General features: G+C 41.9%; 2 protein-coding genes across 6 annotated transcripts in view; one reads left to right on the plus strand and one right to left on the minus strand.

Annotated features, from left to right (window-relative positions):
* Positions 1-3721, minus strand: part of ITFG1 (integrin alpha FG-GAP repeat containing 1) — a 70179-nt gene extending 66458 nt beyond the window's left edge. For both annotated transcript variants that reach the window (XM_059481152.1, XM_059481151.1), the window contains exons 1-2: positions 3492-3721; positions 146-218 (exon numbers count right to left, since the gene is read on the minus strand). In XM_059481152.1, the coding sequence (XP_059337135.1) occupies positions 146-218; positions 3492-3681 (263 nt within the window). In that variant the 5' untranslated portion in view covers positions 3682-3721. The remainder of the gene's footprint in view (positions 1-145; positions 219-3491) is intronic.
* A 26-nt stretch (positions 3722-3747) lies between these two features.
* Positions 3748-16027, plus strand: part of PHKB (phosphorylase kinase regulatory subunit beta) — a 66667-nt gene continuing 54387 nt past the window's right edge. Inside the window, exons 1-5 of one of the 4 annotated variants that reach the window (XM_059481153.1) lie at positions 6703-6761; positions 10613-10630; positions 12713-12802; positions 13693-13831; positions 14475-14574. In XM_059481153.1, coding sequence (XP_059337136.1) covers positions 6707-6761; positions 10613-10630; positions 12713-12802; positions 13693-13831; positions 14475-14574 — 402 coding nt within the window. In that variant the 5' untranslated portion in view covers positions 6703-6706. Of the gene's footprint in view, positions 3925-4141; positions 4271-6595; positions 6762-10612; positions 10631-12712; positions 12803-13692; positions 13832-14474; positions 14575-16027 lie in introns of those variants that run through there. The other 3 variants (XM_059481154.1, XM_059481156.1, XM_059481155.1) reach the window with 3 other exon arrangements.

A 16027-nucleotide genomic window follows, 5' to 3' on the forward strand; every position in this document is an offset into this window, starting at 1 on the left:
TGGATCAGGAAGTTGGTCAAAGAACCAGAGCTGGAATGACAAGTGAACAATGAGTCAAAGAGGCAACAAGAGCACAGACAAGTGCAGCAGCTCCCCCTGAGAGGAGAGAGGCCCTTCCAAGCAAACACTGAACAGCCATACTTACTTCATTGGTAGCTTAACACGGGGCTTAAAGTAGGGCTCCTTCTGGTCAGCCAAAAAAATCACCAGCTCATTTCCTGCCAAGGCAAACAGATCATGAGCAACAGAGGAAGACTGGAAATGGCTTATATACAAACCCAACATTTAAACAACTGCCACAAATGACCATTCCCCACAGCAGCAAGAACTTTCAAAGACATCTCATACCACTACCTCCTCATCCAAAAGGAGACAAAAGGAGCACTTCTTCAACACAAAGTCAGTTGCATCTTAAAGGAATGCTAATATCACAAATCTTCTTTGGGGGTTTAGTGTTAGAACTTTCCCTCTGTTATTTTTATCATATTGCTTAAAATAAAACTTTCTGTAATGAATTAAGAAATATTACACATGGAAAAGTAATAGGCAGCAGCTCCACAAAACTAATTAAAGCTTAAAGTCTAACTCAAATTAATTCTTTTAATAGTATGTCTCACATAGCAGGATCTGATACTGCTTTCCCATGTCAGCTGTCCAAAGCACTTTAAAGGAAACTCAGAATTTACTTGGTTCCCTGCAGCATCTCCCCATCTAGAGGCAATGATATAAGTATCGTTTCATTATTTCAGGATAATCTAAATAAAAGCCCATATTTTATGCTGCAGAAATAACTGAAATTCAGGGAGGAAAGGAAGAATTTCAACTTCAGTGATGAAATAAAAATTTTTAGTCTGTAAACCACAAAACACACACACACCTCTGTAAGTAAAACATAGCTCACAGTGCCACAATAGTATTTTTTCTTTGCTTCATTCTCCAATAAACCCACCTCCAGCACCACAAAATCATTCTCTATTAAAGAATAATTCTAAGGCTCCAAACTTGAGCTACCACAGTACTTTTTTAGAGTATTGTTTTGTGGCAGAGTTCAGAGCTGGGAAATAGCAGGGAACACAAGGCTCCTGCTACAAACCTCTTGAGGAGAAGGAGAATCCAGCACCAGATGAGCAAATGACCAGGAGCCCTTTCAGAGAGGCCAGCTCAGGCCAGAGTGACACTGCCTGAGCTGCAGCCACGCTCCTGGGGCAGGGAAAGGCTGGCACAGGCCAGGGCTGGGAGCCTGGGGCTGCCTCAGCTGGGGACAGCTCACCTGGGGCTGCCTGCTGAACTGGAATTCCCATTTCACACCTCTCACTCTCACCTGCCTTTTTACTGGTTACTTGGTAAAGTAATGACTAGGATGAAAAAGGAAATGTGTTTTTACACATATCAGGTTCCAAGTTAGCTGCAACACTGAGAAATGAGATTTTTTTGGTCATTAAAGATAGAGATATAAAAATTTCAGCTCAGTGCTCAAGTCAAAGCAAATTAACCATTAAAAATTATTTATTACATGAACAGAAAAGAGAATTACTATGCCACTACAATCAATCCTAAAAGCTGTTTGCAGTTCTGTATTCTTTTTGAGATAAGAGGACAGTAAGAAAAAATCAGTGCATTGGAGAGTGTGAAAAAACAGGAACAGTTTCCATACAAACAACAATTATGTAGATTAGAGGTCTTCAGGCTGAGTATCTGTGTGACATATATCACACACACACATATATATGTATATATGAAATAAATAGCACAGAAATTTCCCAAATTCCCCAATGAAATGCAGCAGGTGAACAGGGAATGCTCACTCACTTCCAGCAGAGGCATCAAGCATAGCCAGGAGCTGGTACATGAAAAAGCAACCAGCACGAGCTTCCCCACTGAGCTGTTACAGGCACAGACTCACAGACAGGTAAGTGTATGCATAATTCCATTTATCTGTAGATTCTGAGTTTCAAAAAGTGACTAAACCCAGAGGCCTGGTACTTTGGAATTAGCCTTGCAATGGGATGCTCCTGGATCCAGACTATCCCTTACATTCAGCGAGCTGACTATTTCTTACAAAGGTATCAGCACAATCTGAATTTCTTTTCTGTATCTGAGTATAGGGAACATTACTCTCACTCAACTGAAGTAAGGCAAGATCAGAAAAATAATATATATCCAGCCAAAGGTCCAAGGCATCATCCCCATTTCTTTATTAAGGGTCAGGATTATTAGGACAGGGCTGCTGTACAGACTCCTGTTCCTCAAAGTCTCATGTCATCTCCAGTGCTCATCTGCTCATGCTGTTTACAACTGGCTGCCATAAATGCCACCATTTAGAACTACTACCTTTTGTTTTGAGAGTATTCTGTAGTTACTTTTCACCAAGGCTTATGGTATGAAAAATAATGTTTGAATAACTATGTTATTTCAATCAGATTTTTACAGTAAGTACCACACAGGAAAATTATTTATCAAGTGCTGCTAAAGAAATCACAAATCTCATTCCTGAAACTTATAACTATTCCCATTTTTATACACACTCATCTGAAAGATAAGAAAGTAAAAATTAAATCTCTTATCATAGACATTCATTTTAAGTCTGACCATTTTTTCAGTAGATGAGCCAGTGGAGCATTTCCAGGGAGTCATGCATTTCAATAACTCAACTAGATGGGAAAATCACTCATGCTTTACCAAAGCTACTCAGAAAAAAATTTCTGAGATGGAAGGAATAAAAAAAGGTGAATCTGAGAATAAATTTACTATCTTAATGTGCTTCAAGAAAGTAAAATATTCTAAGATTAATGTCTGCAAACAACACTGACCACTGAAAATAAATCCTGATTTGAGGTCTCCCCATATCTGAAGCCTGAAGAGAAACCTGTGGCAAGTGACAGCTACCATGGCACTTTAACTTTTAATGGACAGAGTAGAACAATGTGCAATTTTTCCTTCACATCTGCGAAATGTTCATCTTTGTTTCCAAAACTAGAGTGAAAGCAGGAGCAAAACAACAATTTGTGACCATTCAAGTTGTAGGATGAAGTGTCTACATTATTTCACAACCAGAAATTCAACTTTAAAAACAAATGCTCCCTATGTGAACCATTCTAGTGCAAACCGAACACCGTATGTCACACAGGAAATACCTGGGAGCAAAACAAGTGTCAATTTCACCCTGCAAACAACGCTGCGCTCACCGCGCCGGCCCTGGCAGCACAGCCCCGGCACTCGGGCCGAGCTCGGGGAGCGAACGAGCAGCCAGGAAGGGACAGGCCACAGGGACCGCAGGGACTGCAGGGCCCGGCGAGCCCATCCCTCTCGGGCCGGGCATCTCGCACCGGCAGCGCTGCCCCGCAGCCCCAGCCCTGCCATCACCCCGCACGGGCTGCCGGGCCCCGGGGGTGGCAGCACCTTCGGCTGTCCCCCTTGGATGAGGGACAGAGAGCCCAGCTAACACCGCCCGTGCCCCGCAGCCCCCGGGCCCGCCGCGGCGCCGCACTCACCGCCGCGCAGCACGAACAGGTCCGTCTGCTTGTCCGAGTTGAAGTCGCCGAAGGCCGCCAGGGTCCCGCGGGCCTCGGGCCCGAAGAGCTGAGCGGTCACATTCTGCAGGGCTCGGGCGGGCCCCGCCAGGGCCAGCAGGGCCAGGGCCAGCAGCGGGGCCAGCGGCGGGCACGGCCCGCGGGCCCCCATCGCGCACGGCCTCGCCCCGCCCGCGCTCTGACGGCAGCGGGGCGGGCCCGGCCCGGCGGCCGCGGTTTGCGGCAGCGGCGGCGGAGCCTGCGCGAGCGCTTTACGGCGGGAGCCAGGCAGGGCCCGCCCGGCGCCGCGCACCCGCGCCCGGGGCTCTCCGGGACCGCTCCGCCATGGCGGCGACTCACATGGCTGATGTGAGCTGGAAGATGCTGGAGCTGCGCGCTCGCTCCAAACGCTCAGGTCTGACCTCTTGGCTTAGCCCGGGAGGAGCTCCGGGGACCCCTGTGCCTCCTGTCACTCACCGCCCCGCTCCCGGCCCGGCCCGGGGCTGTTTCCCCGTCCTCACCGCGGGTGGCGGTGCCCGGCCGGGCCGGGCCCTGAGGGGCGCAGGGGACAGCTGGGGGTGGCGGCCCCGCCCGAGCCCTCCTCGGCTGGCACAGCCCCCGGTGCCCTCAGGTGCCACCTGTGCCCACGGTAGCAAAGGCAGCGTGTTCAGCACCGCAGCTGTATAAAGTGTTGCGGCTGTGGAGCAGATGCAGTGTTTAGGGGAAAGTCCCAGCTCTTGGCAGGTTTCTCTTAGCTAAAGGTAACTGCTATACAGCGTGGCAATTCCGTGTTCTGAGCGTGGGGCAGCTCGTTCTGGCCTAAACCAAAGGGTGATGTTTGCTGAGTTAGCCTGAATTTCTAAACTTCAAAAAACTTGTAGGTTTTTTTTTTGGGGTTTTTTTTTTTTTTTTAAGTAAAGTACAGTCATAGCAGGCGTTTAGTTGTTCTAACGGAAAAACTTTTCGGGAAGATCCCTGTGTTTATTTATACACCACACATGCTTGTAACACTCAGTTGTTGCTTATTTGCATGTTTGGTTAGTTTTGTTTTGCTAGTAACTGATCAGACATTGTGAGACCAAAACGGGGCTTTACGAGGGCTCTAAAGAATTGATTGTTTAAAGTCTGGTACGATTAATTTGGCTTTAAAAGTTCGGTTTGTGCATTGACTGATTGGCAGTCCCGCGCTGAGGACTGCCCGCTGAAGGAGGTGTCACTGGCGGCCGGTTACCATTACCGGGGCCGGGAGTGTGACTGACAGACGGAGCGTGGGGCTCTGCAGGGCCGGGGCGGGCAGTGCAGCCCCGGGCGGATCGGGAATCCCGAGCCTCAGGGAGCACTCGGGTTTGGGATCTCCCTGCAGGGTCAGCCCTCAGGGAGCACTCGGGTTTGGGATCTCCCTGCAGGGTCAGCCCTCAGGGAGCACTCGGGTTTGGGGATCCCCTGCAGGGTCAGCCCTCAGGGAGCACTCGGGTTTGGGATCTCCCTGCAGGGTCAGCCCTCAGGGAGCACTCGGGTTTGGGATCTCCCTGCAGGGTCAGCCCTCAGGGAGCACTCGGGTTTGGGGATCCCCTGCAGGGTCAGCCCTCAGGGAGCACTCGGGTTTGGGATCTCCCTGCAGGGTCAGCCCTCAGGGAGCACTCGGGTTTGGGATCTCCCTGCAGGGTCAGCACTCGGGTTTGGGATCCCCTGCAGGGTCAGCCCTCAGGGAGAGCAGGGCTAAGGGAATCCTCTGCAGGGTCAAGCCTGCCTGCAGAAGGTGTTTGATGGTTTCAAACACTTCACGTTTTCTTTGCTGCTGCTGCCTGTTACTTTTTTGTTACATGTATAAAGAATTGTATTCTGAGCAATGACAGGTTGTAGTTCACTTCCATCTTTCCCATTGTCTAGAGATTTGTTCATGGCATTTTACATAACAACTGAATAAATTTGGTCAAGAAATAAACGTTATTTTTAGTTGAAAAGTTTTTCTGATTAAAGAGTTGATTTAAAAATCAAATTTTATTAAATATCTTTCAGGTAACATTCATAGCTAAAAATAAGAATAATGTTCTTACATTTCAAGTTTACTGCTGCATCTTTATGTTGAAATTTGTATAGCTTCAGGGCTTTTTTCTTCCTTCCTGGCCCTGTCAGAAGGAGACGTGGTTGGGATTGTCATAGAAAGTGACTGAAAGTCCCCCACATGTTCCTGGTTTGGCTGAGGCCTGTGCTGGAGTCCCAGCTCACAGACAGCACTATTTTGTTTGATTTGGGTTTTTTTTACTAGTGTGCTTTTTGGAGTAAGATGTAGTAAATGTGGAGTATAGACACGTGCCTGAAATGCACCAGTGACTCATGTTTTATAGCCTGCAGCAATGGATCATGTAAGATTCAAATCCTGTAGGAGGGAATTTGTATCCTCATGTTTATGTGTATTAAATGATGAATTACTTTTTTCCAGTAAAACCAAATTTTATTCAGAAATTTTCATTTCCCTTCCTGAAGCAATAAAATACTGTTTCATTTGTTGCTACTCTGATTAGGAGCAGATTCTAAATGTAGTAGTTAATTAGTTAAAAGCCCACAAAATTTTTCTTACTTTAAAAAAATAAACTTTAAAGATTTGGAAAAACTTGTTATCATAATTGCAGACATGTTTTTCCTAAAGTGGAAGATGTCCTACCCCCAATAACTGAGATATTCAGTGCATAAGTAATGTGTATGACTGCAGGAAACATCCTGGTGTAGATTTCACATGGGATGAAAGCAGCACTGTGCATAAGCAGTTTTAGCTCCTTATCATTGTTCCTTAACACTTTAGTGTGCACTAGTTAAATCAGTATCTTTATTTCATCTAGAAATATATCAGATGGTATTAATCACCTTTTGGTGTTTGTAGCTAATTCCCTATTGAATAAGGGAGCTCATGTCAATATCCAAAAGATGGATTTTTTTGTAAACTGTGTCCTTTCACTCAGAAGGAGTAAACTACTAAGTTTTATGGAAGTAAAACAAAATAAAACCAAGAGGTCAGCGTAGAAGAAAGAAACATAAGATGTAATGAAAGTTTGTGCTGTGCACTGTGTTGTGTTAATAACTCCACTAACATTGCTTTCACTTAATTTAATGCTGATTGCCTTTAACATTTACTAAACAGTTTTGAAAATGGCTGTAGCTTAGCCTGAGCCGTTTGTGATTAGCTGCACCAATTTGAAATGGCCAGTTTGGATGATGACAGAGCCTCCTCTGCGCATGCTTTTTTAAAATTTGGTAAGTGTGCAGTTCTGTGTTTTGTTTTTGTTTGTGGCTATTTAATTCAACAAAAAATAGTTGTATGTTTTGTTTCATGCAGTGTTCTGTGTTAGTAGCTCTTTAGTACTGTACAATAAAACTTAAAAATTTGAACTCTTTCAGTAAAAATTTCTGACAATTGTAATCTACTTAGATTGAAATCTACTATCAAATCTTCCTGCTTTGTTTGTTTAGTGTTCCTGTCAGTATCCCTCAGTGCAACCACCTCTGACCTCCAATTTCTCTTTTAAGATGACAGTCATGTAAAAGGTGCATTAGGAATGCTGTTTGTAATTGACTCCTAAAAAACCCCAGCGTGACAAGTATAGAGAGAAGTAAAATTTCCAGTCAGTCAGTCACTGGTTACAAAGTTGGACATTTGGAAATTAAGTGGAAGCAAAGTAAAGCCCCCTGGCACAGCTTCTCCTCAGGTGCAGCAGAAGCTGGAATATATGAAGCTGTCAAGGCCATTCCTGAGTGTTTTGAAGGGAGTTTGGGATGAGGTGTATCCATATGTGACACTCTGTGATGGGGGAAACTCTTGGGTAGTCTTTGCTGAAACTCAGTAGGAGAACAAGTTTAAGGCAACACAACTGGGTGGCTTGGACTCCCCTGCCCTTCCTGTGGCTTTTCAGTTGTGCCTCTCTGACCCATCAAAAAATGTCATGTGTTGACAGCATTAAAGAAAAATTACTCTTTCCTAATTCTTGCAAAGATCTTTGATGTTTCTCCTTTATGATGCAAAATAAACATTTTTAATAGTTTTGACACCTATTGTTTTGAATTCTCAGAAATTACAATGCCTGCCTTGAATATCCTGAGTGGTTTCCAGCCTTGCTTGTAGCATTTACAAGGCTTGTGTGGTAGACTTTGGCATTTTGGTTGTGTGAAGCTCCTGTGTACTGGCATGATGGTCAGGATTTTATTTCTGGTGTTTAGTAGCTTTTGTTGGTTTTGTTGTTTGTTACTGTAAATCCTGAAATCATAGTTTCCATTAAGTGCAATATACTTGACAAAGAGCTGCCTTTGGATGAGTAGGAAATAGAGAAAGGACAGAATAAATTGGTGTGTATTTTTTTCTTTTTCCCCTGTGGTGATCAGTGAAGAAATGGTTGGAGCTGTGTTAGGGGAGGGTTAGGCTGGATATCAGGAAAAGGTTCTTCACCCAGGGGGTGGCTGGGCACTGGAACAGGCTCCCCAGGACAGTGGGCACAGCACCCAACCTGACAGAGCTCAGGAAGGTCTGGACAATGCTCTCAGGCACAGGGTGCCATCCTGGGCTTGCTCTGTGCAGGGCCAGCAGCTGGACCTTGACAGTCCTTGTGGGTCCCTTCCAGCTCTGGATGTTCCGTGACTCTGTGAAACACTAACTGAATTACTTGCACAGTGTAACATGTGATTTTTCTTGATCAATTATAGTTTTAAAGCTTTTCTCTTTAATGTTATTTAAATTAAACTATTACAAGATTTTACTCATTTTTATTAATGTGTAATTGTCACTCAACCAAGGTTTATGACTTTTTGCTTACTTCTGCTGTGTATTCAGGTAGAGGAATACTTTAATACCTTTTCTGTCTGCCTCTCCAAGCCCTCTCCTGGTGTTTCCTTACCCTGGTTTGTAGAACAGTTCAGTCTGGAAGGGTTCTCAGGATGTCACCTACACCAGCCTCTTGCTCAAAGCAGGATCAACTATGAGATCATGGTTTCCTCCTGTATGTAGTGATTAAAATCCCCTTGGGATATCTTTTCTTAAACTTTGCTGTGAGTAGAAATCAAATCCTCTTTGGTCCCAGTGCCTTCTGTAAGGTGAAGCTGCCACTGCCCTTACTGGGTAATGAAAGTTACAGGGATCTGAGCTCCAGGGCTTGCCTCTGTCTCAAGTGTTAGATTATGTCCAGACCTAATGTCACATCAGAGCCTGTGATCAGTTTTCATTCTTATCAAATATACAAAGAAATCTTGTGTTCTCAGCTTTTTTCTTTTGGCCTGGCCTGATAGAATTATGCAAAGCAATGTTTTCTTTTCTTATTCTGGCATGTGAAATATTAGAAGTAAATTTCTTGCCATGTTGCTTCCATTTGTGTGGGATTAGCTTTCTGGAAGTGTTTGTTTATATTAATTCTGTACTTTGAAAGATTTGAATAAACTGTCCTTGTTGAAATATGCAAATCTTTATCCATAGACTCAGTGCAGAATTCCATTCTAATCCCTATTTTTCTTTAATTTGCACAATTACTGCCATCTCCAAGGATGTGTGTGTGTCCAAAGCTTCCATATATACAAATTTGGAACAGAGCTGTTTTAAAGCCATTTTGGCCATAGCTTCTGAATCCAAACATCTGGGCAGTTCATATCTCTTCCCTGAAGAGCAGTTAATGCTGATCTCAGGTGTAACTGGAATAAAAATGAGGGGGATGGGAAATTAGCATCAGGATGACACAGTTTATTCAGTATCCAGAGGTTGTACATAGAATTGAAATTTCTTCCTGTTCTCTATTACTTTGAAAGGAATCTCTATCATTTTTAGTGATGAATCAACTTGAAGAGAGTTGAAATCATATTACTCTGGGACCTGTAAATGGTGGGAAATGAAAGGGGATTATTTTTCCTTCAGATTAGGAATATAGGCATTTAGTCAGTGCAATGTCTGACGACAAAAGGGATTTAATTGGACTTGGGATCAAGACTTTGAGTGTTCTCTTATCAGACATTATTTATATTAACCCAGAAAGTGACACTGGGATTTTTGGTCAGTTTTTTACTGATTGTGAAGTAGGTACTGCCTGCAGCAATGCTCTTGTGGTGTAAGGAAATAATGGGCACACTTCATTCTTTGTAGGAAGAAAAGCTGAATTCCCAAATAACCTATTTAAATGTTGGATGGGGTTGTTACACCCCTAGACAGCAGACAAACTAGTAAATCAACAGAACAGGTTTTTGTGTTCCTCCTAGCATACCTACTTGTTTGCCTAAAATAAAACTCCCACTGTATGGTTATAACAAAGTGATGTATTTATGAAAAACAGTATTTAAAATTGATGTCCTCACTGTTTCTTCTGAATGCAGCTGTACAAAGTGAGACCTCCAGGGTCCCATTTGCAAATGTCACTCTGTTATGTTTAGAGTGCTGCAGTCTTGCTGTTGTCATCTCTTTAATTTTACTTTTTTTTTGTTTGAAAATTGATTTTAAATATGTAATTGAAAATAGCTTTCTGTGACAGGTTTTTATCTTGCTGAAATGAGCTCAAATAGATTTTAGATGAGACTGGAGTCAGGCTTTTTTTAGCCATCCTTAAAATAGCTTCCTCTGTTATGGGCTCTCTCCAAAAGCTCAAGGAAGGAGCAGCTTCGTGTTTGTCCTGACTGTTCCTTGCTTTGATTAGGTTGTGGCAATAATGAAATGCAATTTACCACATGATTTCTCCAGGAGAATGCTGTAACAGCCAAGCAAAACATAAACTATATAGATGCTAATAAGGAATTAATGAAGAATATGTGAAAAACTGATTTAAACAAGTTCTTCTCCTTATAGTAGGAGTAATTTTAGGGAATACTCAAAAGTTTAAAACTATTTTTTGTCAGTTTTTCAAACTTTGAATTCTGTTCCCCTTTCTGTTCCATCAGCACTCTACTCTGTTTTACTATATTTGTATTAAAGTTTCAAACATCTAGAATAATGTAATTTGTAGTGACATTTTGACATTTTCATGCTTTCTGTTCTGTTTAATCTTCTTTCTGCACTAAGTTGAAATCTTTGAATGCTCTGAAATAGAAGAATATGCTTGCTTTTTGTTCTTGATACCTTTGTTTTGTTTCTCTGTTGGCCACAGAGGGTCACAGTTTGTCTGGTGAGTATTTAAATGAAAACAATTTTAGTTCAGGACCTTTTGACTTGTGTGTGTGTGCCTGTGTGTCCTGGTGCCACACTGGGGTGGGCAGCCTGCAGGAGGTGAACGTTCTGAACCTGTTTCACACACAAACAATGGTGGATATGCATGTGGTATTCAGTCAGCTAATCCAAGAGTTAGAAACTTTATTTTGCCTTTGAAAATTTCTAAGTGAATTTCTCATAAAATTGCTGCTCTTTATGAAGATTTTTTTCTTTTGTCTATTCTGTGCTTTCACTACAACACTGTACAAGATTACAGTTACTGCAGCTCACTGTATTGTGTGCTTTTGCAAGATAACTGAATTAATTGTGTAACAGTAATTAATTGTATAAATTATTAATCATTTCATGGACAGGGATTCATAGGCTAAAAGAAGTAGGAAAGCAAAATAGCTTCAAAAATGGATTTAAATTGGTTCAGAATGTTCATTATTTATTTATTTATTTATTTATTTATTTTAATAGAAGATACAAAAGCTGTGATATGTTGCAAGTTTTTATTTTCCATTACAGAACAATTTCATTTCTTTTGCCTTTGTTTTTTAAGGCAGTTTAAATACACTGGGCTCTCTGTGCTTCCCTTTCAGGCCCTTTCCTACATGCAGGTGTTTATTTCTCATTTAACCTTTCCCAAGGAGGAAAGGCTGGAGGGGCAGCTCAGATGGGTTGGGAAGCTCACATGGGTTGGGAAGCATCGCCAGGACATCCAAGCAGAGCTGGCACCCAGGGCCCTGCCTGGGGAGGGATGGGGTTTTTTCTCTGCTGTGCTGGCAAAGCCAAGGCAGTCTAACTTGGGGTGAGGTTTGCAATCTTGAATGGCTACACATTTTCATTCTCCCCCAAAGGACTTGATTCATGAAGCTCTGTCACCATTCTGCACGCATCCCAGTTAGGTTGGAAAGGACCTCTGAGGTCATCAACTCCAACATTTGACCAAACACCATCTTGGCAACTGGGCAGGGCACTGAGTCCCACATCCGCTTGTTTCTTGAACACTTTTCTTTTTCTTCATTTTGTTTTTTCATTTCCTGGGCTGAGAGTCCTGTATATGGACAGTCACGAGTCTGATGCCTGGGAGGGTGCTGGGATTGCCAGGGAGGCTCTGTGAAAAGGAGCACTGGCTGTGTCCTGCCAGAACTGCTTGGCTGGCTGGGCTGCCCTGGCACTGCATCCCCTGAGCTGTCCCAAAGGGCAGGGTGCAGGCTGGGAAGGGAAATTCTCATTCTTCTGTTAGCACATGGCTCTTGTGGGGATCCTGCCATCCAGAACACTGAATAAATCCTGAGTGATTTGTGGGGGAGAGCAGGATTACTCTGAAATCAGAAGTTGGAAATGGTTCACCCCAATAATTTGGAATGGGTAGCTCATCTCAGCTCTCAGTAAAGTGACTTTTCAGGTGCAGATAGGGAAGTAGTGAGAATGAAAGATGGGGATTTGATAGCATTGGATTTCTCTGGAATATAGGTGACTTGAGGGCTTTATCTGTTGGATAACTTGTTTAAGCTTTAGCAGCATGTGGGAACAAGCCAATCCCTGTACTGACATGAATCAGCTGGGCTGGCTGGTGGGTGCAAACAGGGTTGGGTAGGTGAAACACTGAGGGTGTTGAACACCTTCACAATTTAGAAGGCAGGTAGGGCAGTAAGAATTGAATATGGTCTACTTTTGTCCCTCTTCTGTTTTCCTACTTATCTTCTGGAATTTTCTCTGTAACATACTTAAGTTCTAAGAAAATGTTCATAGAAAATTCTCAACATTTAATAGTTGTCTTCAATAATTAATTCTACACTTATGTAGCATTTGCTGTATCTGCAAGGCGCTGGAGATACAGGTGGAGGTCTGGTTTGTAGACAGTAGTGTAAAAAAAAATTCTCTGAGACTGTAGAGATAACAACTTTTCTATTTCAATTGAAATTTGATAAATTGTGCTCTTGAATAACAAACATGAAGAAATGCCTTATCACAGTAATTTTTAGCAATATTACAATTATGAAACTCATTCTGATCTTGATTTTGGTATTCTTTTTTCTTCTTATTTTAGGTTCAATTTATGAGCCACTTAAATGTATTAACCTCCCAAAGCCAGAGGGGGAAACTCTGTGGGACAAATTAAATCATTACTATAGAATTGGTAAGTTAATAATGCTTGAACTAACCCAGATGTGAGTTAGAATTGATATTTGCATGATAAATATCAGCTCTACATTATTCATACTTAAGGATAGTTTCCTAAACTTCTGCTGGAAGTTGGAAGGTGCAAAGAGAAGGGCTGAGTTACATTTTTTTCTGTAAATCAAAATGTCTGTTGAAATTCCAGTTCAGCTGTAAGATTGAATTTAGAATTATTTTGGATAAAGGGGTAGCTTAGGATTGTAGCATTGACCAGGTCCAGCTGAGGAAAAATTTAAATGGACAAAAGCTTTTGTGTAGTACTTGGAACAGTCTGGCAGTTCTTTTTTGTTATTAATGGTGCCATAATGTATTTTTGGTTTTGGCAACCTGAAAATTCCTGTCTTAATCTATTTTCATATCAAGGTACTGAGTTAAATAATTGTAGTTGTCCTTTCTCCTTGCTTACTCCCCTCTACTTATATAAGTATTGATACAATCATCAGGCCTGAGTTAAAAATGTAATTTTTATGAATGTAGATTTCTGGAGAGTTTAAGCATTTAATTGACTGGGGGGCAGTTGACATACTGTAGTCACTTTTTTCTTCTGTTTTCATAGAAAGGAAGTTACTGGGTTGCTTTGTAGAAATTCTGTACAAAGTGGGTTGTGCTAGAACAGTCATAGAAATAATTTTGAATACTGCTGGGTTTTTGTGTAAAAAGGGCTAATTTGTCTGAAAAAAACAATGTAACAAGTTTTGTGTGTGTTACTTCTTACTTTTCTTTCCCTTATTTTATCTTGTGCATGCTCTAACAGGTTGTTTACACCTTGATCTGTTCCTGGAAATCTGTTTAGAATCTGGAAGAAATACAAATGTTGTTAACAATCTTTTTTATTTTTCCTTTTTGCAGTTAAATCAACGTTGCTGGTCTATCAAAGCCCAACCACAGGTCTGTTCCCTACCAAGACTTTTGGGAGTAACCAAAGGGCAAAAGTCCATGACAGCCTTTACTGTGCTGCCTGTGCCTGGGCACTGGCCCTTGCTTACAGGTGAATAACTTCTACCCTCATGTCTCTGCCAGGTCACCCCTCTCTTATTCAGCTCCCTGGGAAAGTTATAAAAGATGAAGCTTTATCAAAAATAGATTTGTAAACCCATAGGGAATGGTGCATTTCCAAATCTCAGTAAAAATATTTATGAAGGTGTTAGGTTAAAAATGTCACTCTTCTTTAGGTTAGTAAACATGTTTTCATATAATGTAATTGGTGCCAGCATTTTTTGCAGTGGAATTAATGCCTGCTACTAAAAATAGAGCTTCTTCTGGCAAATTGTACTCGGGATACTTTTAAATCTAGCAGGAGAGTTCAGGGCATTGGCAGCATTGTTGCTGGTCCTAAGAATCATTTATTTGCAAGGGACTGGATGTTAGATTATCAAGAAGGACTTTTTTTTAATTCTTAAATTTCGAAAGAGGAATGCTTGTGTAAGTTGCCAGACAAAAACCCTTTTCTTATTTTTATTATGATTTTTATTAATGAGGAAGGATGGCTAGGGCTGTAAATACGTAGATATGAGTGAGGGCACCACTCTGCACCAGCGTTAGTTAAATACTTCATACCCCCAAGCACCAATGTCTCCCTTTCCCCCCAGTGCTGCATTTGCAGTTTGTCTGTGAGTTCTCTCCCTGTGCAGGCGCATTGATGATGACAAGGGCAGGACCCACGAGCTGGAGCACTCTGCCATCAAGTGCATGAGGGGAATTCTCTACTGCTACATGCGCCAGGCCGATAAGGTGAGACTGCTGTGGGCACAGCCTTGCCTCCCTCCAGGGATTCATTCAGCTGGGAGACAAATCCTAAATACACAGCAAATTCTCAGTGCTAGGGTGCCCCTAACAGAGCAGCTGCTTCGTTGTTGTGGCAGCATCAATTTAGGGTGTACGTGTGAGCATTTTGGGTAGGAAAGTGCAGGGTACGCTTGAAACTTCTTTGTGTTCATTTTGCAGTTATTTGTCCCATTCAAATATTACACCATTAGTACTTGTGGGGGATTTTATGTCTTTTTATAGTGATTAATTGGAAAGATGTAGAAGTACTTTTTGTTAAGGCTGGAGAGGGTTTTTTTGCACTGTTGTCTTGGTTATTGTGTTTGTAGTTGTTCTCCTTACCTAGGTGATAATTTTAATTTTTTGCTTGGTTTCTTTAGCAGACATTTTCCAGCACTATTTTACGTAATGACATAACTTCAGAAGGGCACACGTTTCCAAAATGAGTAAGGAAACAGAGTAGTCTACTTATGTTGCAACACAGTTGATTTAGTCAGCCCTTAATTCTCTTGTGAATATACTCTGAATATTCAGGCCTTCTTATTAAAATCTGGTGTGGTGGATAAATTTTGCATATTGGTCAGCAGCAGATCTAGAAGTAGTTAGATACACATATTCCTTGTGGTTATTTGAATTTTCAGGTCACTGACTTTTAACTGTATTATTAGAAATAGTTTTTGTGTAAGTCCATAGCTTCCCTCACAGCTGAGCACACAATCTGAAATGGGAAGCCCACAGGTATGGGGTATCAGTAGCAGTAATAATGAGCAAGTATTGTATTGCCACTTGTATCTATGCTGACATATATTTTCTGAGGGGTTGGATTGCTTCTTGAGAGTCTCATATCTTTAAATAATCTTGACCTAAATTGATCTTGTTACATTTAAGCTGTTGTTTTTCTCTTTGATGTGCAGTTTTTGTTCTGGGGTGAGGAGTGCCAGATAAGAATAATGAGCATTAAATTACCAGAGGTGTCCCACTGCTGGCACACTGCCTGTCTGCTTTTGCCTTGTTTACTACAGATGTTTTTCTCTTCCTACAGTGTAGTAATAAACAGTTTCTGGTAGCCAACAGACAGAAGTCAAGCTGGACTTTATTCTGAGAGACTGTGTGGCCTCATAAAAGGAAGATATTTTTTAGTTCCATTTGTTTAAGACATGACTTGAGCAAATGCTGCTGCTTTTAGCAAAAATGCAGATGTTGCATTCTATTGCCAATGTGAGTCATGACCTGAAGTCTATTAAATGTATTTGTAGAGCAGACTCCAATACAGTACTTGTTTGCTTGTTCTGAGGCACGTGCTGTGTTTTGTTGGTAGAGAAGAAAATCTTATGAAGGTAGCATCAATGATGACAATACTGTGAAATGTGGATCAGGTACTGGCAATGATGGTTATAAAATTTTAAAATTTGTTGGAGAG

Source organism: Ammospiza nelsoni, chromosome 13, assembly GCF_027579445.1.
Source record: "Ammospiza nelsoni isolate bAmmNel1 chromosome 13, bAmmNel1.pri, whole genome shotgun sequence".
Taxonomy (NCBI): domain Eukaryota; kingdom Metazoa; phylum Chordata; class Aves; order Passeriformes; family Passerellidae; genus Ammospiza; species Ammospiza nelsoni.